General features: G+C 35.4%; 1 protein-coding gene across 9 annotated transcripts; it reads right to left on the reverse strand.

Annotated features, from left to right (window-relative positions):
- Nucleotides 1-47: 47 nt before the first annotated feature.
- Nucleotides 48-27,920, reverse strand: LOC122052225. Of its 9 annotated transcripts, none has more exons than XM_042613649.1 (25): nucleotides 27,529-27,920; nucleotides 26,047-26,127; nucleotides 23,354-23,491; nucleotides 22,904-23,014; nucleotides 22,764-22,814; nucleotides 22,558-22,658; nucleotides 19,858-19,948; nucleotides 18,548-18,682; nucleotides 18,200-18,466; nucleotides 17,962-18,040; nucleotides 17,782-17,873; nucleotides 17,609-17,692; nucleotides 17,429-17,503; nucleotides 17,298-17,345; nucleotides 15,824-15,919; nucleotides 15,505-15,728; nucleotides 11,926-15,401; nucleotides 11,642-11,718; nucleotides 7,790-7,861; nucleotides 7,614-7,713; nucleotides 7,485-7,536; nucleotides 6,559-6,687; nucleotides 6,374-6,491; nucleotides 1,202-1,281; nucleotides 48-825 (listed from the first exon to the last, which is right to left on the reverse strand). In XM_042613649.1, the coding sequence occupies exons 1-25, from the start codon at nucleotides 27,691-27,693 to the stop codon at nucleotides 390-392; spliced, it is 6,378 nt and encodes a 2,125-aa protein (XP_042469583.1). In that variant the 5' UTR covers nucleotides 27,694-27,920; the 3' UTR covers nucleotides 48-389. The 9 variants fall into 9 exon arrangements, with proteins under 9 accessions (XP_042469583.1, XP_042469582.1, XP_042469587.1 ...); XM_042613648.1 differs by having other exon boundaries at nucleotides 23,354-23,506; XM_042613653.1 differs by having other exon boundaries at nucleotides 22,904-23,010; nucleotides 23,354-23,454; nucleotides 27,529-27,589.

Here is a 27,920-nt window from a genome sequence, read left to right on the forward strand (position 1 = left end):
TGTCAGTTTGCCTTCTTGTTTAGAGCTGTGTATTCCTGTGAGATGACTCAGCGAACAATGTTAATTTTACTAATGACAGTTCATCTTTCCTTCCTTTTTCTGATTCTAATATTTGGTTAGTGCTTCAGAAAATTTGGTAAAAGCAAATCCTAGAAGACAGAATGCCAAAAGTTTTGGAATTACATGAATTTCCAGAAGGAACATGAGCATATATTTGCCATTGAAACAAGAGAAGGATCGAAAAAATAGCTGTTATGATGCCGCCACAAGATTAGGGATCGTCGTGAGGTGCTGATTTCACAGGGCATGTGGAATCTGCAACTTGGGCATTTATCCTTCCCTCGGGTATTTACTGTGCAAGGCCTGATTGAAATTCCTAAGTTGAGGATTCAAGAGTGTTTTCTTTCCCACTTTCCTTCTCTCCTTCCGTCCCGTTCTCTCCGTTCGACAATCGACCTTGACTTGCTCCCTCGTGATCCGTGTCTGGGAGCTGAGCCAAAGCCACCAGGTGATCCATCAAAGGCCAAGCCTAGCTCAGAGTCACCAATGCTGCTTGTATCACCTGAATCCCTGTTCCCCTCAATGCTGTCTTCGTAACTTGGGGCACGTTCTGATGAGCGATCCCTCGACTGCAAAATTGTCGGAGGTTGACCTGTATATATTCGAGATCCGGTGAGAACTACAGTTGGTCCTGAAGGTGCTCCAGCAGAGACTGCTAATGTTGTCTGGGAAGTTCCACCATCATGGCCTCTGTTGCTGGATTTTATGTTTGCTTCTTGTCTAGATCTGCCATCGTCTCTGTCACGATATCTTTCCCTAGACCGACTGCAAACCACCATGCATGAGAAATTGGCAAAAGCCAAGAAAATGCATAATAACAACAGAGAAACAGCATTTAATGAATATGTTTATGCGATTCATAAAAAGCATAAGCCTGATCATCAGTCTTTGTATACATGTCGGTGATGGCTGATTTTATATTCTAGTCAAAGAAAATCAATTGCTCACAATATATCACATTATATTTTAAAGTTCTTTGTGTTCTATAATCATATATCTGAGCTGAATTTGCATTTCGCTTATCTATAATTATATGAATACATTAAATGGTTGCATATATGATTTGCATTTCATCTTGTAACGACAGCAGAAAGTAATCTAAAATTGAACATGCAAACAAGTATAGGGACCAAAAGACTACCTGTTCGGATTAGATGAAAATTCTCTACGGGAAGGACGAACACCAGACTCGACCTGCTCCAGTTCCCTTTGAATCTCTTTCTATATAAAGAAAAAAAAAAGTTCAAAGAAATGAAACTTATTAAGCTGTCGCTATAGTATTTACTCTTTTCACAAGTCAGACGGGAAGCAACCCAAGTAATTGGGACAAATATGACTTTGAGATGCAACCCCAAATAGTTGCGACGAATATGCCTTAACGATGCAAGTTACATGGGAGAAAAGGATCACAAATTGTCTAACTTGAGCAGAAGCTAACAAGAAGCAGGATTCTAAATGTTAATGCAATTTGCATGGTGCCTCCAATCAGTTCAAACATGTACAAAGATTATTAACCAATCATATATTTTGGCGAAAAGGATGATAAAAAATACAGAGCTATGTTTTTATCTGATTTTCAATATTCTCTATATATTGTATAATTTAAAAAGATCAGTATTTGTCAGATCTCAATAACTTACCAACAGATCTTTAGATAAGAAGTAACTGGATTGCCTAGTAACTATGACGTGTTCAACAAAATGCTATATCCTGGATTATTGCTTATGACATCATTTTCCTTCCTGCTCGTAATGTCAGGCCTTTGTCAAAAAATTGAACATTTTGATCTCCTACACTAGCTGATTTTATTTTTATTCACTAAAAAAACCTTTGTTAGTTGGACTCGAATATGAGTATTGGGCATGGGTCACACATCCGAGTCTGACATGTGGTTTGTTTCAATGTGGGAACACTTGGTCTCATAAAAAAAAAGTCAAAATTTAGCACCTTTTAAGACATGCATGATGCATATGGGACATGCCAAATATAAATTTTAATATTAATTTGATGGACATGGCAAATTAATCTGTAGTCCATAAGTTGAGGGATTAGAGATGTGAATTATGGGAATTAAAGAGCAATTGGGATTAATACGGATGAATTAGAGTTTAGTTAGGGGTTGATCATCAGGACTCTGACTCTGTCCAATTTGAGATTTGTTGCCCCAATGATTGGATCAGATGTTGATCAAGTTGAAAAATGTTAAGTTTATTTAAATTGATCCATTCATTAAAAAATTATTAAAAATTTTGCTAAATTAGCTAACTTATGAGCCATTTGTTTAAACTTCTTGTATGGTATAGCAAGCTATATAACAAAGAAATTTTCCAAATAAAGGTTAATCTTTGGTCATGTTACCCGTTGATTATCGTACTTGTATGGCATTGGTACCTTAGTTGAGCACAGCAACTAGTCAAAATGTTTCGATCGTTGCTGGGTAGCTTATGCAAGAGCTTGATTAACAGCTTTGCATTACCAAAATAAAGGATTGTTAGCAAAGACATTCAGAAACAACTACGTCACCTTGCACAGTGGTGTAACCAAGACCTAAACTTGCATAGCACATAAAATAAGGACAGCCCGGTGCACGAAGCTCCGCCATGCGGGGTCCCGGGGAAGGATTCATTGTACGCAGTCTTACCCTACTTTTTGCAAGAGGCTGCTTCCAGGATTCAAACCCGTGACCTTTTGGTCACATGGCAACAACTTTACCGTTGCGCCAAGGCTCCCCTTCCCATAGCACATAAAATAAATGTAACAAAAAACTTTCAAAATGGCATATATAATTTATGCATAGAAACTATCACCGTAATGCATTGTATTATATGATAAAGAATTTAATCTATCAAGCAAAGAAATGGAAACAAAAATGTAACTAATCTGAATCGAGTAGAAGTAGAGAACATATTTTTTTTAAAAAAAAAAAGAAAACTAAAGCAGATGCAACCTTTATAGAAATGGATAGAGAATCTATTTAAATTTTAGAAGCTTTGCTATCCATAGGCAAGTTTTTACAAATTTTATCATAAGGTAAGATTTATGAATCTAAATTAATAGTCTTTGTCATAGAATTTCAGTAGAGCTAACAAATGTTATTTGAAACAAACAAACCCTAACAACTTTCTAGATAGATATGATAAAAAATGTTTATATTATTATTATTATATATATGGGTTGCATGAGTGCAAGTAAAAAAATTATATTACTTTCATGATTTTTTTTTTTGGCTTTTGATAGATATGAGAGAGAGAGAGAGAGAGTTAGTTTCGTTATCCTGCTTAGCCATGGACACCCCACGGGAGCCTAGTTTTAATTTTTTGAAAAAAAATCACTTCCTTTAGCCTAAACACTAAACCCTATAAAGCCTAAAGCATAAATTCCTAAAATAAATAAATTTAACACTAAGTGCCCATAAAAGGGCACACACACATACATATATGTAGATATATATACATATATATAAGATAATAAATATAACTTTCTTTTCAAGAAACTATTGTCTTCTCAGGAAATCAAAGATAACTTCTGTTGAATCAGTGGGATAAAATTTTGAATTTTACCATCTTTTGAAGGACATGACCATGGTATAAAATCTCGACCCGTGCCGAGGTTTCGGTCCCAGACCGAAACGATACAATTTCGGTATCGTATCGTGTCGTGCCGATACAGTTTCAGTATTTTTTTATTTATATATAGTAATTATTAGATAAATATATTTATGATGTATAATTTAAAAATAAGCTGTATATTAATTTTATATAAATTCCTCATTATTAAACAACTTAATATTGTTAAAAAAAATAATTAAATATAATTTTCTTTAAAGAAAATTAATCTATCAATGACTCGAATTAAAATTGATACATAACCTTTATAATTCTCTAATGTCTAGATTAAATAATCATAATTATATAAATTAATATAAAATACTATTTTATATATAATAATTATATAAATTAACTATTTATTTAATTAATTAATAATTTAAATAATATATATTTAATCAGAATATAAATTTGATTTATTACAATTTTTATAATTTTTTTAGATTTTTTAAATTTTTTAATAAAATTTAAAACATAAAAAACAATTTCGGAATATTATTTAATAAAATTTATTATTTTTTTAAAATTTTAAATATATTTTTTATATTTTACTAGGATAATTTAATTAGGGTTTATAAAAATCTCTTTAAAACATCATACTTGGGAATGAGAATTGTTTAATTTATTAATATGTAATATTAGTTTTGCGCAGTAACCCCGCTCCCCTTGCCCGCGCGCCCCGCGACACCCGCGTGCCCCTGCACGCCCCCGACGGCGCTGTAGGCATTAGACGACGCCTCCGGCGGCGCCAGAAGCGCCCAGCGATGCTTCCAGCAGGGCCGAAAGCGTCCCGCGATGCTTTCAACTCCGCCATCACATCGCGATGCCCCACAGACGCCATCACCCGCGACGCTGAAAGCACCGCGGACGCCTCCGACGGCACCAGAGGCGTCCGGCGACAGCACTGGAGGCGTCCGGCGAAGGCACCGGAGGTGTCCGGCGACGCCTCCATCAGCATCGGAAGCGTCCGACGAGGCCTCCCTGCTGCTTGAGACGCGCCCGCGTGATTTGCCGGTTTCGCTTAGTCGGCAGACGACACCCGCGTCCTCACTGTCGCCGTTGTGACGAACGCAGCGATGCACGAAACAAAGTGGCTCACGATGCCGGTTTCGTGCGTCGAGCAGAACGGTAAATTTCGTCTGTGCCAGGCAGCACGGAACGAAATTTTGATCCATGGACATGACACAATCCTATATGTTCATGTCATATATGAACTCATATTAGACTTCTTTAGGCAATTTAAAAATTAATTTCTAACAGATTAAAAAAAATTTATAGAAGTGCCAAAACAGTTGGTTATTGCAATTACAAATATCTAAGGTGCAGGTCATGCCGGATTAGCAATTATATTTTTGTGATTTCATCAATAATTGCAAATAAATCTAAAAAACATATGGTGGTTGCATTTAACTCAGGATAGTAAAAGATTTAAACAACATAAGCCTAGACAAGCAAGCATATCAACTAACACTAATAACTCGACCCAATACAATATCTTTGGTGACAAACTTGGAATGTTGACTGGGAGAGGTCAGAGTTTGATCAATGGGCAGTCCAAGGTGATGTAGCTGATGTACAGGTGGAACCAGAGGTGGTTATTGCATGCTGACAATGGGCAGTAGTGAATGCTAGTGCTGAAGAGGGAGCAATACCAGAAAGCTATTGATGCACTGATGAAGGCTGGTGATGTTGATCACCAAAAACAAAAAAGTCAAGTAGGATTCACACTGATGACTAGAGACGGAAGGTTGCTTGAGAGGAGGTGAAACCAGGTAGAGGAGAGGCCAGCATGGAAATTGGGAGAAGACTGGAACATCATGGGTGGCAAAGAGGAGTTCAATCCTTTATTCTTATTTTGTAGAAAACTCTCTAAATTTTGAAATTTCAAAATGGAACCCCCTTTGTTTTATTTATTCCTTCAGGTTCTAAAAATTAGGGTAGGGCGCATGCTCTACCCTAATTCCACCCATGGTCATGTATCTTTCAAACTAACAACCCTGACCTACAGTACTGATACAAAAGTTATGTGATAAAGCACAATTTCTGTGTTTAATGTTTTCTGTAAATGCATTCCTTAGTTTGAATTATGGTTGGAAGAATAGATCGAGATGGAGGATCAGTCAATGTTGATCTGATTCCATCTGAAAAATTGAACAGACCTCTGATTCCCACTCAGGAATCTTTTCTGACCAGCCAGTAACACTCGAACAAAACATGTGGTGTCATTGTGGCATTGTGGTGGTGACAGAAAAGGAGTAGATGGAGTTTTACCCTTGATTTTGAGATTTTGAGAGGAAGAGGTGATTCGGTTTTGTGCATAGACAGAGAGATAGGAAACAAATAGGACAGTGTCGATGTGTGTTTTGGGGCATTCTCGAGAAGGAAGTTGAAGGTGTTCTCTTCATCTTCATTAGTGGCTCTCAAGGTGAAAGCCGAGCAAGATGTTCACAGCATCTTTGTCATTGTTACATTGCAAATGCACTATGGCATTTAGAAGAAAAGTTGTCTGTGAGGCAAAGGTAAATTAATTGATTAAGCCACTGTGAGCAAAAGCTAAATTAATAATTAATTAATCATTCCCAATCCTAAAATTAAATTTATTTAATTTATTTAATTTAAATGTTTAATACAATTACAGCTTTTTTATTATTGGGCGGGCAAAGTGCTTACTAAATGAATTTTACAAATAGAAAAAGTCCTTTAAATACCTGTATCTGCCTTTCCTTTTCCATATCAAGATTGTATTGTAATTCCCTAGTTCTTGCACGTTCAAGCTCCAACTCCCGCTGTCTCTCAACATCCCGCTCCACTTCGCTGTTCCTCTCTCTGAGTTACACAAAAAAACACTGAGCACCATATCAAACCTCATGGGGAAAAAATCGAAAAATTGCACCTGTCAAGTTCTTGAAGAAGTTCCATTTCCCTCAAAGCTGCCTCTTCTAAGCGTTTTTGGCGAGTATGTCTCATTAGAAGCTTTTTTTGTCTGCGGGCTACCACTTCTTCTCTAATTTTAGCCCTCTCTCTTACAAAACAGGAAAAGTTAATCAAAGATTGAACCAGGATAATTTAACAAACATAATAAAATGATTTAATCATGAAATTAAGTAGTATACAACAAATGTCGAAAGAAAATTTATCATCTCACAAAGTACCTTCTTTGTCAAATTTTCAATGCCAAAATCATTATGAATTCAAGGGATGGGGCATTGCAAGAAAAGAAAGAGAAAAGGCCAGAATTTAAATGGATTTTGATACTATGAACTAGTAAAATATGCCTAACAAGATGTAAAGAAAAGAGGACAAGTAAAAAAAAATATTTCCATGTTTATTGCTTATTGTAATATGAATCTTGTGGCAAAATCTGTAATTCCTAATCAATAAAATAGTTAGAAATTAGAAAATTCACAAGCAATCAAACATGTATGAGCAATGAGAAGTGGGAGCACAGCCTCTACAGGAATAAGCAATCAGAAGTGTGAAGCATGAGCGAGGACACCTTGTGCACAAACCATGTAAGGCATGTGCTGTCCTAATGTTGAAGAGGCATTTGCTTACGCTGGGTAATCATTGTCAAAATTCTTAGAAAGACAAGGCATGATGGACAGACTTGCTTAGATCATTTTTATGTTATTTTTACATAAAAATATGTTTTTTAATGTGGAATCCAAATGCTCACTACTTCATTAAAATAATGTCACGAATCTAGGCATGTATCTACAAAACATAACAGAAAGAGGAAAGGTGAATCAACTGATGCATAGAGCCATCTTTAAGTTTCAGTCAAAAAGCAATAATTCTTCATTGCATATTTCAACTTACAATGATCTAATTTCATCCTTAATTTGTTGAAGACGATTATTCTCCTTCTCAGCTGTCAAAAAAGAAGAAATTCATAGACATTCACAAAGAAAACTAATTGATAAGGCTCAATAAAATATAAAAATTTACTAGTTTGTGATGTGTCAACTTCTAGCTGAGAGGCAGATGCATCCTCAGATGCTGCTACTTTTTTAAGAAGCTCTACTTCAATTTCAGCTTCTTCAAGTTCCTGAAGATTTTCTCAAAACTAAATTAACCTTACATGCATCAAAAAAGAAAAACAGTAATGCTAAATCACGTTTTACCTGAGCCTGCAGAACAACTCTCTCCGAGAAAAAGTCAAAGTAGGATTGGATGGAAGTCAGAGATGATAGCACCTATTAAAAGAATATTCCTACGTTAGAAAATTCCTAAGTAAACATTTAACAGTACATAAACCTTATCATTGATCCAACATAATGTCAGAGAACAAGACCAAGTAAAAGAATGATGTTACTAACCAATGAGAGCAGACAGTTTTAACAGGAAACAGATGCCATTGTAAATCTATGTATATTGGCTAGGAGCAACAGTTGAAGCAAACAATTAATAGTTATTTCAGATTCAAAACAGAGTTAAATGAATGACAGAATAGCCTAGACAATTAAATATATTAATTCTTTCTGGACAGGGATCCTCATATTAAATGTTTACAAAGGATAAAAATGTCCCATATGGACCATATCTGAAAGACAAAATAATAATTAAATGTTTATTGTTGGTCAGGAAGACATCTGGATTAAATGGATCAAAATACCATCCAGCACTCTCATATTCCCATTATCTAGTAGATATTAAATTATATGCACCTATAAAAATATAATTGTCAACATCAAATTATGAACTAGATAACTTTTAATACATATGTAGATATTTATTAATCATTAAACTTAAGGAACGTTCAGCAATGTCAAGGATGCATGGGGAGGCATGAACAGCGGATGGGATCTCTTGAAGGGTTTCAATAAACTTTATCCATAGAAACTGTAATGCATGTAATTTAATTTGGAAGAATCACGTGCTACTGTGTGGTATCGAAGTTTCAAGTTGTCCTATCGATTGATTAAGTTCAGAATGATCACCACTTATGGAAATCCTTGGAAGCAAGAAACACATTTAATTTTCCTTTTCCAAATGATTAATCATGATTCAAATATTATGTTGATGTTTGAATTGCCGTTAAATAGGTTTTTGCCATGGAGTGTAATTCAGAGGTGCGAATGGTGACACATTTTTTCTAGCGACAGCACAAAGCTGATTTGAGGAGATTAAATTGTAAATTGGAAAGCTGGAAATATTACATCTAATTTAGAATCTATAACTACCTCTTCTAGAAATTGAGATTGCCATTTGATTTCGATTAGTGTCATCTGTTGACTGCAGAAGTTTTTAATTTACATTTTTGAGCTATGACATTATCATCGTACATGTGTGAAAACTGAAAAATACATGTTCATAGTGAAGGAGAATGGCTATATTGTATGTATTGAAGTGAAATCAAGGGAGGGCGCACCAATGATTTTTTAGGAGATAAAATGAATGGGAGCTGATTTTCTAGATATTAACCTAAGGCAAATGTATTGGAATTGCTTGGGTTATGAGTTAAGTTGCAGAGTCAAGTGATCTGTCCATATTTTACATTAGTTTTAAGTTTGGTATTGACTGATATTTGATTTGGTGGAATGTATCCAATTTGTAGGATATATTTATCCTCTTCTTCAATCATGGATTCATTATTATTAGTGCTCCTATTTCTGAATCTCGTTTGCCTTATAAATCAATGAATTTAAAATCCGTGATGATGTATTTTTGCGGATTTGATTATCGATTTCTTAATCCTTGTATCATCAATTGATGAATGGTGATTTCCAGTCCAGTGTCCTTACTCCTTTTGGTGGAACAAATAGACAACTAGAATTATTTGTCAACTTTTGGTGGAACATTCTAGATTGTTGAATGAACAATGAGGTCGAAATTAATACAGAATTCTTGGATAAATTTGTAGCTTGGATAAACTTGTGGTCGCAGTTTCATGATTTCACTAAGATGATTAGATTTGGAGTTAAATTTGATATTTGTGTTCGATTGTTGATTTGATTTGATCTGATCTTACAGGTTCAAAAGCAAGCAAATTTGTCTAAAATTCATGTCTAGTTCCTCTGTTGTACACTTAGTATGGTTACATTGTAGTTGTTAATAGTGTCAAAATCAAATGTTCTATGTAGAAATGATATGATGTTATTAAGCACATGCAGTGCACAAGTGGTGTTGCATGTAAAATGTTGGTTGATAAGGATGTTGATGAAATGCAAATAAGCTAAAGAAAAAAGAAACTATAGAGGGGCAATTCAAGTTTTGTCTACGGGGCAGATTATGAACATGTAAACCTGGTCTAAGATTTAGTGGTTGAGCTATGTTAGACTTAACCATGTCCAAATGATCAAATCATGGTAAGTCCATATGTTCGACTTAAATTGATTGTTATAATACCAAACCTGCAAAGAACCTCTATTTATCCTATTGCATCTTTTGTTGGTTTGTTCTAATTCCTATTTTCATTCCTCTATTTGACTTACCATGTTGTATTGAATATTCGTACTTTGCAGTCATGTGAAGGTGTGGCACATATCTTGATTAGAATTATTGTTCATTATGTTGGAATCTGATACATTTTAGATATAAGTTTTACATTAATCATCTGACAACATTATGAATTGAATATTATAATTGGTATACGTGAATGACAGATTAATCTTCTTATACATCTGATTTATGATGTTTGTTTATCAGTTGATTAATAGCTGTTTCATGCATTTATACTGACATACATACATGTAGTGGTATCACATGATCTAAAACTTCAGTCCATATTTTCCGGACCCGGCATTTGATCTATACATAGTGTTAGGACACAACACTAGAAAATTGTTATGAAATCATGCCTGTATCGAGTGCATATTCTTTGCTGCATGGGCACCTAGTACCAGCTCAAGTAGAATGGGGAATCCTATTTTGTGATCCACTGATGCTCATGATTTTAGCATTGTGGCATTGTAGTAGAAGTCAAGTTTAAAGGATCATTCCATGACCCAACTTTGGTTTCTTAAAAGACTTAAACGTTATAAAATAAAAAATCATTGAACTTTTTAAAAATAGACTGATCTAATAAAATAAACCTGTTCATGGTCTCATGCTAGGCCCCATCAGTGTTGTGTTTTATATAGGTGATGGCATCACCATGATCAAGGATGCTGGATTCACCAATAATTCAACATCACCTTATTTGGTATACCAGTAACTATTTAGTAGCAGATTGTCTTTGAGAAATCATACACTTGTCAAAAAATATTAGACACATACACCCTAACTTCTAATCACAAGCCTTTTCAGTTATTGTGGATTACCCCCCTTTAATTTTGATTCAACCACCATGGCAATTTAAAATCATCACTCAAAATGTAATGCTAAATATAATGAAGTTATGGTAACGTAAATAGAAAATATTTGTAAAGGATCACGTGCATCAATCACCAATTAGCACTTTAAATTCACAGCTAACAACCTGATTTTTAATTCAAATTGCTAAACACAATTTAGAACACATGATCAATCCATAGTTCCCTAGACTAGGTAGCATGGAATCTAGTACCACAATTTCAATAATAATATAGACAAAATAAAAATTAAGAAAACCAGAAAGTCTTATCTCCAGAATATTGAATATTGTAAAAGTTAAAATCTTCCAGGTGAAGTAATGACACCAAATATTTTAGGTACTAAATGCAGCAAACTTTAGATGAGATTAAACTTGAAGAATATTCTTATGCTATAACAATCACAAGTAAATGAGATTAATATCATATACAAAAAAAAAAAAAAAAACCTGAAGAATAGACTCCAGTAATAGTTAATTTAGCAGTTTGTTCCAAGTGGAGCCAGATGACAGTAGTTCTTGTAAAGCCTTGGGAAAGAAAATATATATATATATATATATATATATATATATATATATATATATATATATATATATATATAAAAGATAAGAAGCAAGTCAAGCATTGAAATATGATATATATTATCACACTTAAACAAGAAAGAGATTCAGGAAAAAAGCTTACCAGTTTCGCATCGTCAGATTCACATCTAAGCTTACACAAAGCTGAGCACAAACTTTTTTCCAAGTCATTAAGCATTCCTGCAAAATAAAAAATAATAAAATTAAAAAAAAAAATCTAAGATACCCAAAATTTTGAAGTTTTTCATCTAGTTTTTCCCTAGAAACTAACATGTTTAAGTGATTATTAAAATTCATATGTTTACATGCATGTGTGTGTACACTATTAATTTCTCTATTACTTTTTACCATTTGTTGACAAACAGAAGGCAAGAAATGTTTAAGAACCTGTTTTTGACGTTCCCATTTTCTCCAGGTTTCTCCAAACAGTTTCAGGTACCAAAGTAATGTCCTCAGCAGGAGAATAAAGACATGCACTTGCTAGAATATGCAATGAAAGCCTTGTCAACTCACCCGTTTCCACTGAATTGTTTATTTTGCCTACACCTCTAAGAATGGAATCAGTGGCTACAAGAATGGATTGCACTTGCTTTCTCTCAGCAAAAGGAAGGAAGGCTAGTAACAGAACCATTGCATGTGTCCTCAACAACATTGAAGGGTCTGACAGTGCTACCACAGTCACTCTATCCCATGTCTGTGTAACCAAAATGGAAATTACAGAATCAGGAATAGTCCCTACCGATTGAGATTGAATCAGACTTTGTTTAACTGAATAAGGAAGTTCAATCAAACTATTAAAGTTGTTCAGGCCAATAATTCTTCCAAGATGCTGCAATGCAACAGCTCGTTGTTCTGGTTCTGAATGACCCAGCAATGTGCAGAATAAGTCCACTAATGTAGCCTCATTTCCACTAAGATTATCAATTCCCCTTTCAAATAAATATGAAATCCATTTATCACTCTGCAAACGCCATGAAATTTTTGGTGCATGACAACAGAACTTCTTGATCAAAACGCATACAGGAGAGACAACAGTGAAAAAGCTAATGTTCTTAGGTAACTTGAATAGGAAATCAAGCATGACCAGTGCTACTTGCCAACAATGATTAGCTTGACTTGATGAGACAGTTTCTATAAGTCCTTCAACAGCTTTCACCCAGTATTTAGATGAATGGTCATTTAAACTGGTTTGATGTATGCCGCCATCATCCCCTTCCCTACTTTTGTCATGAATGAAGTAATACAAGAATTTTGACAATAATAAGCATTTGGCTGATGTAAATGTTATCCTTGTTGCCAACTTATGATGCACTTTCCAACTAGCTTCAACAGCTGGAAAAAGCCCAGAAATGAACTTCTCTAGTAGGTCCGTGAATTCCTCAACTTCATCAGCAGAGAGACTATGGACCACTTCAACACCAGCATCAATGCCAACACTGTCATGTGTTTCAGACGACCTGTTTATATCATAATCAGGAAGTTCTAGTGAATCGGTCTCATAATTTAAGGCATTATCAGTTCTGATTTTTTGACCCCCTTCAGTTGACTGTTTACTATTGGCTCGGTGATGGAAACCAAATGACTTCAGAACTAACGTTACTAAAATTAGACAACTATTAATGAATTTCTGAAAAGCACAGATATAATCATAGATAAAAGGTATGGGCTCTGAAGTAGTAAAATCAACCCACAATAACAAAGACTCTATTACTTCCTTTTTCCTCCTGAAGGACAGATCAGGGAACAGATGACCTAAAATGACAATCATCAAAGGTCCATGAATGTTCTTCTCTTCAGTAAGCCCATTAGATCCCTTTCTACACTTAATATTGCTAAACAGTTCTTCAAAGTTTGACAACTCAAAGTCCTCTTCAAGTGATGCTTCAGACAAGTGCTTCTCATTGATGCAAATTATCCGCAGAAAGTAGGAAATTAGTGGCCCCAATAGAGAGAGAACAGAGTCAAGAAAAGCAACGTCACAATATGGGGCTCTACAAAATGACATCAATATATGAGCTACCCTGGGCATTTCATGTGTTAATGCCTCCATGTGTTCAACAATAATTGATTCAAGCACATAAAGGAGAACTGCTTTAGCATTTCTAGCAGCATAACCTTTCAAAGAGTTAGCATCTTTTGCAACACAAAGATGGCCTTTTAATGTTTTGAGATATGGCCACAAACACAAATCAGCAAACCAGCAGAGTAAATCAGGCACGACACTGGAAGGAAGACATTTGAGTTGCCACCCAACAGCTTGCAAAATAATCTCTCCAAACTCACCAAACTGGCTTCTCATGTTCGGAAAGAACATATGCAGGTGAGGAAAAAGTACTTGGAAGGATAGTTGAGCGTCTAACTGATTAGAGGATTCAAAATCTTTATCAAGTTGCAAGTGCTTTTTGGTGTCCAATGGATGTAATAGTGCTGTATCAGCTTTCCTGTTCTGTAAATTTTCAGTAAGTGCCAACTCATCGGCAAAAATTGACAATATCGATGAAATTTCAGAAAGATCAGAGACAAGAGACAGGTGTTCCTTCAAGCATTGCTTGGCATTTCGAGAAACCGCAAGCCATCCTAGAAATCTTGCAAGGGGTAATGTAGAACTTGCAAATCTAGATATTTTCTGAGTCCACGAGAAAGGTGGGACTAAACTTCTGTACATAAAACCACTATGGACTCCACAAATGTGATCCATCTCCCCATTGCCAGAAGATGCTATCACCAATTTTTGAAGAAGGGTCCAACGCCTTTGCAATCTGTGCAACTTTTCTGTTTCGGTCACTCTATTTCCGGTGTTCACTTGCATGTACAAAGATGTAACTTCTAGATTAAGTTTTTCAGCTGAGTGCAGTATGATGTCAATTACAACCTCAGGAGGACAAGATAACTCAGTTGCAGAATGAAGTAGAAAGAGGAGACTATGTAGAAGGGTTTCATGTGATGATTGTTGCTCCCTTCTCAATTGTCCAACTATAAAACAACATAGTATTGTCTGATTCTGTCTAACAAATGTTACTGCATCAACTGATTCACTGTCCAATGTTGATATTTGCACAACCTGTTCATTATCTTGAGGATCATCTAACTGAGGTTGAGAAAGTGACAAATTATTCAAAAATTCAATATTAAGTTTAGCAGCACGGAGTAAAATTTGTAGAACAGTTAAGTCCCTTTTCCTTTCAAGATGAGCTATGGTCTCCAGATCTACATTATTTTTCAGGCCCTTATTTAACTCAATTACTCCGCTGTTTTCCTTTAAACTAGATTCAACCGTTTTCAACTCATTGACAAGTTTCGAGTTACATCCATAAGACATCATAAAAAATGGATTGACATGACACTCTGCAGCTAAGAGCAATGCATCTATTATAGCTTCATGGCTTTCTGGTGTTCTGTTCAGCTCTGAACACAAGTCGGATGCCAACCGTTCAAATTCTGAAGCCCGAAATACTGAATCTTGATGATTCACAAGTTGCAGATAATCTGCCTGTGAATAGAAGTAATCAGCAAAGAAACCAGTATTCAACTGAAAATTGTTCTTTGATATCTTTTTTGCCTCATTATTGCTGCAATCAGAATTCAAATTCACATTGTCCTCAGCAAGATAGTTGGAAGTACTTGTCAACACAGCTTGTGTCAATTCAATAGGGACAAACAATAGGTCAGCATCTTCAAACGCATTCTTTTTTGCCGCGGCTTCATTTACATCATTCTTTCCATTAGCCTCATCAGGACTACAGGAAATGCTAGGAGAAGAAACAGAGAAAGAATCTTGACTAGCAACTTTGGGATTTGAAAATTTGCAAATGTCAATGTCTAATGGTAATGGAAACTGTGGAACCAGAACAGAAAGAAGCACACTGCAATAGAAAGGACAAAGAATGTTGTAATGAACTTCAAGAAAACAGAAAACTGTAATTGACAAGCTGATTTAGTTAGTTTATACCAACAAAAGTAACACACCTTGGTCCAACCGATCCACGTCTCCACTCAGATTCGACTGAAGGGAGAATAGCAGGCCTTTGCAAAGCTGTGCGTATAATATTGAGTGCAATGAAACAGTTCTCCTGTTTTGCCAAATGTGAAGAAGCATCTAACAAAGAAATTGTATTCCTTTTTCCAGCAATCAAAGGATAGAGGAAAGGCTCTAGCATCTCAAAAAGAAACAGCAGCCTATGTTTATGCTCCTAAACACAGATGCCAAAAGAATTATTAATATAACTGGAAACTACTAAAAAGCTGTGATTGATCTGTTAATCAACCCTTTATCAGAAAGTCAAACCTTATATTTTGCTAGCACATCATCCACATGTCCAGAGATGGCCAACAAGATATACTTCAGTGCAGAGCGAGCACGAGCAATAGATTGGGGAGCATTCTGATAGGGAGATTTGAGGATAGAGTCAGACTAACTATGAAGCATGGCAATAAACTAGTCTAATGGAAATAAGCTAAAACAAACAGGATTACAAATCTTTCATGTGCATGAAGGAAGAATAGAATATTATTTGTTTCAAAAATTCAGCAGATGGTAGATGATTTGGGGGAAAAGCTGAGAAGTGTCAAAGTGATAAGATAAAGGCAGAGTTTAAACAACACAGATGAAAAAACAGATTAAATTTTATGAAGAAGGTAGAGAGCAACCACAAAAAATGGCAGTTGGGTGCAGGACAAATCCACTTGCATGCACAAGATTCCTATAAATTAATCAGAAAAGTAGTTTATATGTAACACACCTATAAACAAAGTAAAAATCTAATCTTTCCAAAAAGAAGAACCATACACAATTGCCAAACAGTATTGACAGCTTCCTTCAATAATAATTGAACCAAGAAGTGCTATTTAGGTCCCCTGGATGGCATTCAACAAAGAAATATTATTTATGCCTCAAAAGTTCAAGTGCTAAAAACCTTCCTCTATAGTCCACGAATTAACTTTGTGAAAATGTAACATAAGACATCATAGTGTAACAGCAACCAATCAGTCATCTCACTTCCTCCTAGACAGCATGAAGCATGTGCTAGTAGTCATCTGGAGTACAGATTAAGATAATCTGACACTAAGTTTTCAACCAAAACTCATTCTGATTTTTTTTCAATCATAAATTTATTCCCTTTTTTCCTCAATTTTTGATATTTTTTAAGAAGTAGAATTTTTTTAATTTTCATAATTTAAAAATACTTTAAAAATTAGATATTAAAAAAATACCAAGGTTGGGCTAGGGTTTCAACCATTTCATGCCCACACAAGTCCAAGCTAAGCTAGGCAAAGCACGGCCTATTGCCATTTCTATCTACACTAGGGTCAAAGTCTTCTTTGAGTGTTGGATGAGAAGAAGAATCAAACACACAAGTAGAGAATAGAAATGTGTATCTACTCAAGGATTGGTTAGCTGCATTACTACAAAAAAGAGAGCTCTCGAAATCAAACTTCGTTGAGGAAGGCGGCAACATAATGGTTGCAAGTTCATTCAGATCTCATGCCTGAATAAGCATAAGTAGGCAACCTATAGTAAACCAAAAGATTGAATGTGAACCCAAACAATCTAGAAATTTTTCTTAGCTTTATAATTTTAAATATTTTTTAGTTCTATTTTTAAAGTTTCTTATTTTTACAATTTTTATTTTTCTCTTGGGCCAGGCCATCTTGGACATGGGTCGGGGCCCATAGACACCTAGATTGCCATATCCGAACAAGTAGAAATTTGACTAAAAAACAAAAAATGCTGTGGTAAGAAATTAACAGAATGAACTTACCTGAATAACACCCAAGAGGTCCTCTATGAGTTCAATTGCAAGATCAACCTGAAAAAAGGGGGGGGCAGTAGTTACATAACTAAATTGATTCACATAAGATGGAGACTCATGATGGGGAACTATGACAAAACCTTTGCAGTAATTGTAGGTATCCATGGTGATAAAGGTCCAGAACATAGATCAATAAGCACACAAGCTGCTTTTGCCTAATAATTTGAAAACAAATGACATGCTTAGACAAGCAGCCAAAATGAGTATGCATATAACCTATGGCTTTATTTATAATGCAAATTTGAGAGAAACAAACGAACATGAGATGATAGAAAAGAAGACAGGTATCCCGCACAAGCATGAAGAAGAGGATGATATACTGATGATGATGACATAATCATTATCTGCAGTAACAATTAGCAGTGAGATATTGATAGTTTAGGGAAAAAAAAAACCATATTTCATATACCACGAAAATGCAAAATTGATGAACCTGAGAAAGAGCACGATGCACAGAAGGATGTTTCCACTGTGAAAAACTGTCATCAACTTGATCAAGGGGGCTGCTGATTGGAGGGCGAAGTGCTGTCAGATCAAAGACAATCAAAATAAATCTAATTTAAAGAAAGAAAGCAACAAACCCAAATGTATGAAAGACATATAACGAATTCACCTGGAAGCAGAGCTTGTATCAGTGGGAAAATGGGGCCAAAATTTGAATTACTGTCTGCCAATTTGCAACATAGGAGAGGCTGAATATTTTTCAGAAAAAGGATATAAGCACTTGAAAATTTAATAAATAAGACAGACTCCTTGCAGAAAGAAATCACTTGGATGAACATAGGGTAAGGCTCCTTTAATTGGGGGAAATAGTTAAACACTACAAAAAATAGAAATTTCGTGACACATACTTGTGAAGCACATCCAAATAGGACATGGAGAATGCCTTCTTCAACTGCAGCAACATCCAACACATTCAAGTAAGAAGCATCCCATTGGTCATCAGGTAATTTAAGTTCTGGCCCAAACAAGGTTGAGTAATCAGTTAGCTCAACATGATTGTTGGCTTCACTCTTGACAATCTCCTCAGAAACTGAAGATAAAGCGGAGTCATCAACATAGCTTGATTCCCCTGAGAGCTTACTTGTCTCCATAAGCCTGTGTATTGCCTTTGCGGCCTAAGAAACAAGAAAGCTAATTTACACTATAGAACAACGGACTACCTATGGCGTAAATGTTAGAGAAAAACAAATGTATACTTTACGGCAAACAATTCCAAGATAAGAATCTTTGTAAGCTTTCCTTAACAGGGCTATGACAGAATCAGGTCGAAACACTATAGAGCTAGAAGCAATTTCAGGAAAGGGTGGACTGCGTGATCGCCTGGGTTGTGCCTGAAAATGTTAAGAGAGTGTATGTTTGTAGATCAGTAGCAAGTTACTTTTTTTCATAATATGCAAATAAACAAGTACATCAATTTTTTAAAAATATGGCAATTTCAGCAAAGAACTTAAGTCCCCACTGAACCAAATTTCAGAAGCAGCTAATCTGGCATGATTGGGATCATTTAGACAACATATCTGGCATATTTGGCATGATGTTAGCAACTTTTGTTGAGTGCTATAAATTGGAAGTCCCTGACAAGCTTATTGTAAGATTGTATTTTATTTGCAGGATTTTTAACCCCTTCTTGTGTACAGAGATGTAGCAAATGAAAGAAATGGGACTCATGAAAAGATAGGAGTTTGTTCAAACGTAGACATAGGCCCAGTGATGCAACATAGAAGCAGATCAAATCTCACACAAAGATCTGATACAATTTGGTAAGTTTAATGTAGCAAAGGAATAAAAAATTTCATAGACAAAAATAACTGATCTCACACATAGAACAACCACTCACAAAGAGGTCTATCATGAAAAGATGATTAACATAGGAAAATTGGGATCATACAAAGAAATATTCAATCTAAGAACGAAATCTCACAAAGAGAAAACTTAAGATGATTAACAAAAGACGATTGGTATCATTTTAAAGGTTCCAACTCAAATAAAATAAAAAATAAACTCAAAATGTTCTAAGGAAGAAGTAATCCTAAACAGACCAAGAAAATTGCAATGAAAATTACACTAAAAATATTTTAATGTTATCATGCAGATTCCCATTAAATTATTCCATTGAGGCCACTTAAGACTAGCAACACTTACCATTACATCCAACTCAGTCATCTACATAAGCTGACAGCTTTCATAATAAATATCTTTGACACGACAGAAAAATGAGTTACTTCGAATTTATGATGTCAGCAATGAGAGCTTCCATCAAGATTATTCATGAGATTGATGTCCTATGACATTGCAACTTCCATGTCTACTGTAAGTTGTGTTAGCATTCCAATAGTCCATATTATTTGTAATAATTGAAAGAAATATTTGATCAAATAGCAAGTGTACAGCAACTGATGAAGAAAAACAAATATTGAAAAAGAAAACCAAAAAAATACAGAACCAGGTCAGCATTGCAGGAATTTCATTCAAGGAGACGAATTAAAAAATGAATAAATGCACCTACCTCAAAGTTCGATGACACTGTCAAAGTAGATGATGGGTTACTTTTAGATGCATCTAAATCAGACAAACAAAGCAATGTAGTTGAAGCATTCCTATAAAGTTCAATGGAAAAGGGATATTAAACAAGAAACAACACATTGAAGAAACATAATGGCATTAACTAACAAGTGTGAAAAAAAACTGCCAACTATAACAAGCAAGGACTAAATATTAGCCGCTACAATTAGTTGAGTATTTGCAATTATTTCTTAAGCAAGTTATAACATCATGTGCATCTAAGAAACTTGATCTTCCTAGAAACATCCATAAATCTTACCTCAGCATAATTCAACCTGAGCCTCTAGGATATAATTAGGACAAATTTGAGGTAACTTGCTTTAGTTTAACACGATTTTATTGAAAATACACATACTTCATCCAATTTTGGATTTGTCAAACTACTCATATGCATATTTTCATTCTTGAAGTCAAACTTATATTCTTTTTCTTATCATAGTTTTTGGGAAAAGAATAGATATATTGCTAGAACTGATATAAGAAGTGAATTCTTAGTCTTGGTTGGCACCCTACTAGTTAATTTGATCCATTTACACTTATTGCCCAATCATTCAACCTTCAATAGAAAAAAAACTATTTATAATAGTATACATATACAATATAATTATTTGAATTGACACCGTGCATCATGTTTAACTGGACATACAAATAGTAGGGATGGAAAAAATTCCACCCTGGTTTAATCCTGCATTATCCCACCTGATCTATAAAGTGGGACAAGTATGGATAAGAAAATCACAATCTTCTTGCAGGGAAGGGTGGAACAATGCTACCCCATCCATGTCACCCTGCCTATTTGTATAAAATTTCCAATCAATATCTATTTTAGAGTAATTACCCTTAAAAAAACCTCTATTTTAGATTTTTGCCGCAAAAAGACTCTTTTTCATAAATTTCTCTACTGAGATCCCCCTTATATCTAAATAAGCCCCAATTCTTATCTTTGTATGGAACTAAGTTTTGATAAAAACTTGGTTAAGTGCTAAAAGAAGGGGAAAAAGTGATGCATCTTATGATTATTTAGAACCTCTATTGTACCACTCTAATTTAGTCTCACATGGTCAGTTATGAGCTAATAGAGAAATTTTATAAGCTTAGATAAGTTAGTTATTATTAAGTTGAGCTCAAGCATTATGGGTTAGTTGATGAGCCTCACAAGTTATTCGGTTAGTTCTTTTATCGAAGCAATGCGTAACAAGTAAATGGGTCATGACTAGTGGTGAAAATCGCGTCAGGCTACCAAAGCAACTCAGCCCAACTCAATTTAGGATGTAGCATGTTGGGCCTAGAGGGAGCAACTCAGGCCACGGGCCAAGCCAAGTGTGGCCCCGTCTTGGGTTGTGTTGAAGCTGACCCAGATAATTAAAAATATAAAAAGAATAAAAAGAAAATAAGATAAAATCAAAAAATTAGAAATATCTGTAAAAATTATATAAAAAACATTGAATTTTTTTAAAAAAAATATTTTTATGATTTTTATATTTTTATATATTTTTCTATTTTTAGTTTTTTTTAAAAATATTTTAATTTTTTTATTATTTTATCTTTTTAAAAAAAAGTACGAGCCCGACCCAAATTGGCCAACTGGCCTTGAGTCACAGGTTAAGCTGGGCACAACTCGGCGCATCATAAAAAAGGGTCAACCTAGCCCAACCTAGTTGGCCCATTTTGACACTTTTAGTCACGACCCATACAAATATTGACCTAACTCAACCACTAACCCAACCAGGTGCAAAATCCTGAAGTGCAAATTAATAGTAGCTACCTCATCTAAACTTATAAATTTACTCTGTTAGCCCATAGCTCACTATGTGGAACTAAATTTGGATGTTATAATTTTCACTTTAAAGCTTGATGTCCCTGTTAAGTCAAAACTTTGACTTCACACCAACCCTAATTTGTTAGCATGTTAGACCTAATGGTAGCTCCACCATCATAGAGGACGCCCTTTCCAAGGCCTCACCATACCTTAAATTAGGTTGAATTTCATAAAAATTGTGATGATCCACTTAGATGAGAGAACTAGTTTATTAACTTATTAGGCTCAACCATTGGCCCAAAATGCTTAAGCTCAATTTAATAGTAGGTACTACTAAGCTTACAAATCTCCTCTATTAGACCACAACTCACCATTTGGGACTCAATTGGGATGTTACAACTTGAAAGTTGTCGCCCCTATCAAGACTTATACTCTCAACTAACAATTCAGAATCATCCCAAATCGTCACGTGTGGTCCGATGGTAGCTCCACCATCACATAGGAAGCCCACCATCACATATGAAGCCCTTTTCAATGCCTCACCATGCCTTGGATTAGGTTCACTTGGATGCCAATAGTTATGCACCTTAGACAAGAGACCTGGCCAAATTACTTGTTAGGCCTAATTACCGATTCAAAGTGCTCAAACCCAAGTTATTGATAGCTAAGTTATCTAAGCTTATACAAATCCTATATTAGAATGTATATCACCATGTAAGACTAAATTGGGGTGTTACAGCACGCATCTTAAGTTGACATCAATTTGCAAGTCAAAGTACAAATTCAAGTTGACATCTAATAATAATAACAAATAAAAAGAAAAAAAAAGTGCCTTGTTGGAACTACTCGCCATAGATAATTGGCAGGTAATACTTGAAGTTTTACCTTTCACTAGAAAGATGGAGAATTGGATAAAATGGACCAGCAAGCATTGCAAAAAAACGTATGCTAGTCTCTGCAGCATCAGAGAAATTGGTAAGATCTGTCTGCAAAAGTAACAGAAGAAATAGCCATTACCTTGAAAGATGAAAAGCCTAAGAAAGCATGAACACACACAAAGTAGAACACCAAGGAAAGAGCCACAAATGTACCTCAAGTTGAGGAAGAAAAAACAACAGATGCTTTGCCACATCTTGAAGCAGCTATCAACCATATAGAATCACAATTTCACACAAAAGAAGAGCATGAAACATAGACAGAAATGAAAAGAAGATAATATTCATAAATTTACCTGAAGATGGATATCCTGACAATCATGCTTATGTGATACAATATTTGGTAGCAAGTAATTAGCTATAGGTTGAAACTCTGGTTCTAGTCCAGTGACGGTCACTCCTACTAGCTAGAACAATAAGTCAAACATCATATGTTATAATCAGAAGACTAAGGAAAATATGAAAATTGGATGAAAGCATTCAAATCTAATTTCTGAATATTGTGCTAGGAAACTTAAAATATTCTATAGATGACTTGATAAATAGTAATTATATGCGCACAGTCCTGACATGATTTCAAAGGAAGCACAGCAGGAAATGTACCTTATGTAATTTAATCATTTGGATATTTTGACCAAGAAAGGTATTCAATTTTAATCCTAAATAACCTTTTTCTGTTCAGGCAGCACTATAATTTAGCTAACACTACACTGAAATGACTAAGATAATTGAAGAGTTGGGGATACCTGGATAAAAAATATAGCTATTGGGTTTCCTCGCAAACAAGATATCCTCACATAACGACATGGTGTATGGTTCATCGGATATATCATCTCTCTTCTTGGAGCTTCACAACGTGGACGAACTTTTAAAAATGTGTCAGGCTGAGAAGAATCAGACTAAATTTTATATAGCATGTTAAGACAAGCATAATTGGCAATTTAGAACCAAGTTAGAAATGCATAAAGTTCATAACCATCCTGAAATAGCATAAAGCTCAAAAGAAAAATTGCACTAACCCATCCAAAGTTAACTTCACTGATTGCCATCTATATTATGCAAGAGCCTATACTTCTTTTAGAAACATGTTTGTTACATGAATGAATTTTCAACTTATGCATGGTTAAAGGCATGTACTAGCATTATAACATATAAGATGCCCATTGAAATGCAGTACTGCTCATTAGAGGCTCACAAATTGAAAGCAGGATCATCATGTAAGAAATAGATGGAGTAAGCAGGAGCAGCATGCAAGAGATAGGTGGAGTATGTCATAAGACAGAACTTAAGAAACATATAGTAACTCCAGAGGCAGCTGCATTGAGTTAGATAAGTTAACAAACATGTGTTATATTTTCTTGTGAATAAGCCTGTAGATGGAATTAATTAATAACAAGGTCGGAAACATTAAATTTGCATGTTAATAAGCTTGCAAATTCAAGTAACGAAGAACGCCAAGGTGCCATAGTCTGGTACAAAATCCAATATATCTGTCATTCTAATATTGAAACATCTTGTAACCTTCAAAGAATATTTAAAACTTTCTTCGCTCAAATTATTCTGACTATTGATAAAAGAATACATCACCTGGTCCACTATCCTAACATAAAATTTATGCTCCCAAATAATATGCATCTTGCACTATGCCAACCCATTAAGTCATCATTTGATCCACTATCCTAATATGCAATTTATGCTCCCAAATAATATGCATCTTGCACTATGCCAACCCATTAAGCACAGATATTGCAATGACCTAGTCTAAGGAAAGCAGGGAGTGATCGTCAGAATAGAGAAATTACACAAGGATTGACTCTTGGCAGATTTTTGGGACATTGGAGGCAGGAACGAACCATAAAAAACACACTAAATATCAAAAATATGACTGGAGCCATGCATGTAATTTGCTTTAAATAGATTAAATGCGTATTCTCAATAACAGGACACCTTTCCGTGGAACTATAGCCCAATTCTCCATAAGAACTCTGTACATTACGCATGCTCGTATTGGTGAGGATGTCCTAGAGCATATAATATTGTATGGACATCTGAGTTGTAATTGCACTATCAATGAAATTTCTCTTTTAATACATGTTTCAATTAAATAATTGTAATAAAAGTTCATATAGTGGTGTATTGATTCAACAAGATGTGAGACGATATTAATCTTATAAGTAGCATTATTAAATGATTATAGTAATGTCAAGACTAGATATTAACAATTATAAATAGACCCATATATATTATGTTTCTACCGCTAGATAGCAGTAGGTACTAGGTAGCCTTACGCCTAAAAGTATGGTGATGCCTCGTAATTCCAACAGCTCAATACAAAGCAAATTTAGGATAGGTGATATCCTCAACTTGGGCTTAGATTTCACCATGGGATAAAACCATGCAGTAGATAATATGGGATGTCGGCTAAAGCAAACAATATCACATGTTGTTGAGTATTTGGAAAGCTGATGGGCTTGAGGATGCACAGTTTGAGGATGAATTAGCGAAAGCTGGTGGGCTTGTAACAACCAGCTCTGGTGAAGGTGAGGGGTGATCATTTGTGTGGAAAGATCAGACAAGATGCACCTTCTGGCAAGCTTTTAAGATTGTGAATCAAAATGCACACAAAGCTAGGGGAAATATAAGCAGGCTATAGGTGAACCTTGCTTTAAATGGATTATATATATATTCTCAATAACAAGATGTTTTTTAGTTGAATTGATTCAGTTCTTTACATGAACTCATGTACAGTGTGAAGCAATTTCGGGATGGAAAACCTGCCAGGAAGCTTCTTATATTGGAGTTAGATTTCACCGTAGGACATGTCAGTGAAAGTGGGCAATAGCTCAGTGCTACCAAGTTCACCAGAAAAAGAGAAAAAATGATTTTTCTACTATGATACACTAGGTTAATAATCAAGAAAGAAAAAAAAAACACAAGGACAAAAACATCAAGCTAATCCATCGGCCATTATTGTTGTGGTCATCATCGTCAAGTCATGTTTGTCCTAGCTATCTAGGGTCATGGATCTTATTCTCCATTAAACTCTATGCAAAGCTATATCACTTAAGTGGTGAAGGTGCCTCACATCACTTACCATTAATGATCTAAATGTATGAATAATAGAGTTAAGAATATCTTTATAGGTTTAGACAAAGTTTAGCTCACTACCAATAATTTAACTATTTGGAGAAAAAAAGAGGGATCAAATCAGATAAAAAATTAAACAGAACATTAGTGTAGCTTCTATATTTTCAGTAGATAACTACAAAATAAGAAGCCATCACCTCAGCAGCTTGTCTTTCAAGTAATTACTAGCAGAATCAATAGATATACAAAATTGAGAGTTGCTATGAGGATGGAAATTTATGAGAAAAGTCCTGGATATAACACAAGAACTTTCACAATCCAACAGTGCATGGTACCATCAATAAGTTCAGACCTTAAAGCGCAACCCAACAGTGATCTCCCACTCAAGCACAGACTTATTATAGATCCTTATCTGGGACAGTAAGCAAGCTTCCTGCATAGAAACCAAAAAAGGCTATAACATGAATAGAAAATATAAATTTTTGTTGAGCAAAACTGAATATTTGTGTATTTCATTAAAAAGAAAAGTCTATGTTGCTTGTTTAGACCAAGAGAAATTTATTCTTACACCCAGACTTAGATTTTCTTTTTCAAACCATGTAGTTTTACTATTCTAATTTTAGCCTCCACACTTTCATAAGTGTTATCAAAATGCTCCCTTAGTCACTATGTTCATTTTAACTCCACACTTTCATAAGTGTTGTCACTTGTCACCCCTCTGCCATTAATACTAATGGAGGGGTGGATGGGCAGAGAGGTGGAGGGTTGGAGAGGTGAATCCAAAGTAAGGATATTTAATCTAAAAGACTAAGACTGGAACTATTTAGAAATAGTATTTGTCTTAAACTGGACAAGATGAACCAAATTAATATGAAAATTGGAAAAGGTCTCCTTCCCACTTAATTTTATCTTAATCAGATGAAAACCAACCAAAACCAAGTGACACTGGTTAGTTGACCCGATTTCCCATTTTTTTAGAAATTTTTTGTCTTTCGCATTTTCAAAATCAATCCAGTAAGATCAGAAAACCCCTAAACTGGTGTCCCAATTGATTTTGTTGATTTAGAAAACATTGTTAGGAATATGTTGAACAACTGATAAAACAAGAAAAAGACAAGATAAGCACATATATCTAAATTGACCATGCTTCAATAATATTAACTGAATGATCATCTTCAATGGGTTTAAAGTCTTTGGGCATCTATGCTTAAGTCAGAATAACTTTTACAGTCTGCATCTCTATTACTTCTTTTCTGTTTCATAAAATTTAATCTTCGGATGTACTAAATTGACACAAGCTGCAGGCATTAATTTAGGCATGTATAACTGTCCAACATGATCTGATCGTGCTGATGCTGAAGAGATTCCTCATAATATGTAATAATGTTGACAGTGTTAAGAAATCCAATATTGAGATTGAATTCTTCATTATGATCTCATGAATGATTTGTGCTATCTTTCATTTTACCCTCTTTTCTTTTTCCTGCTGGGTTTCCTGTTTAATATCTGGTTGGATACTTATTAAGCCAGTCTTCCTCTTAGTAATCAGTATCCAGCAAAGCCATTTTGTTTCTCTAAGAAGTGGGCTCATGACTTTACATCATTAAAAATGGTGCATAAATGTGAAGAACAAACAAACATTTGATGGGTTTTAACCAAATTGATAAGTAGGCAATTAAATAAATACAGCATCAACAAGACACATTAGTCTCAACTATTTCGAGTTATATGACTGAGCAGACAATGGAACAATCATATAGGATAATTGCAATAGAATGGCAGAACACATAATAGCGAGAAAAAGTGGGGCGAGGAAAGGGTATGGGATGAGTACGTCGAGCTCGAGGAGGATCCACTCCTTTGTGTTGGTGCCGGTGGACCAGTGAGTGCGGAGGTCAGGGTCGAGGACGTTGGACGCTTTCTGCGACGGCGACTCGCGGGACATGGCTTTGATCTTGTAGGACAAGGGTTTCGCCCGCGGCTCCGTCTCCATGTCCATCGCCGCGACGCCACCTCTGAGGAACCACCCCGCCTGGATTCGAGGGTTAGGGCACGATAAGGGAGGCAGAGCAGACGAGGCGAGCTCTCCGTCTTCGAGCTGGCGACGAGGCGAGGGAGCTCGCGAGGTGGGAAGGGGAGTCGGGGCGGATGGGCACGAGGAGGGTCGGTAGGGAAGCGGGCTGAAGTGACTGGATCAGGGAACAGGAACAGCTGCTTCGCCGAGCT

Source organism: Zingiber officinale, chromosome 3A (assembly GCF_018446385.1).
Source record: "Zingiber officinale cultivar Zhangliang chromosome 3A, Zo_v1.1, whole genome shotgun sequence".
In the NCBI taxonomy this organism is placed as follows: domain Eukaryota; kingdom Viridiplantae; phylum Streptophyta; class Magnoliopsida; order Zingiberales; family Zingiberaceae; genus Zingiber; species Zingiber officinale.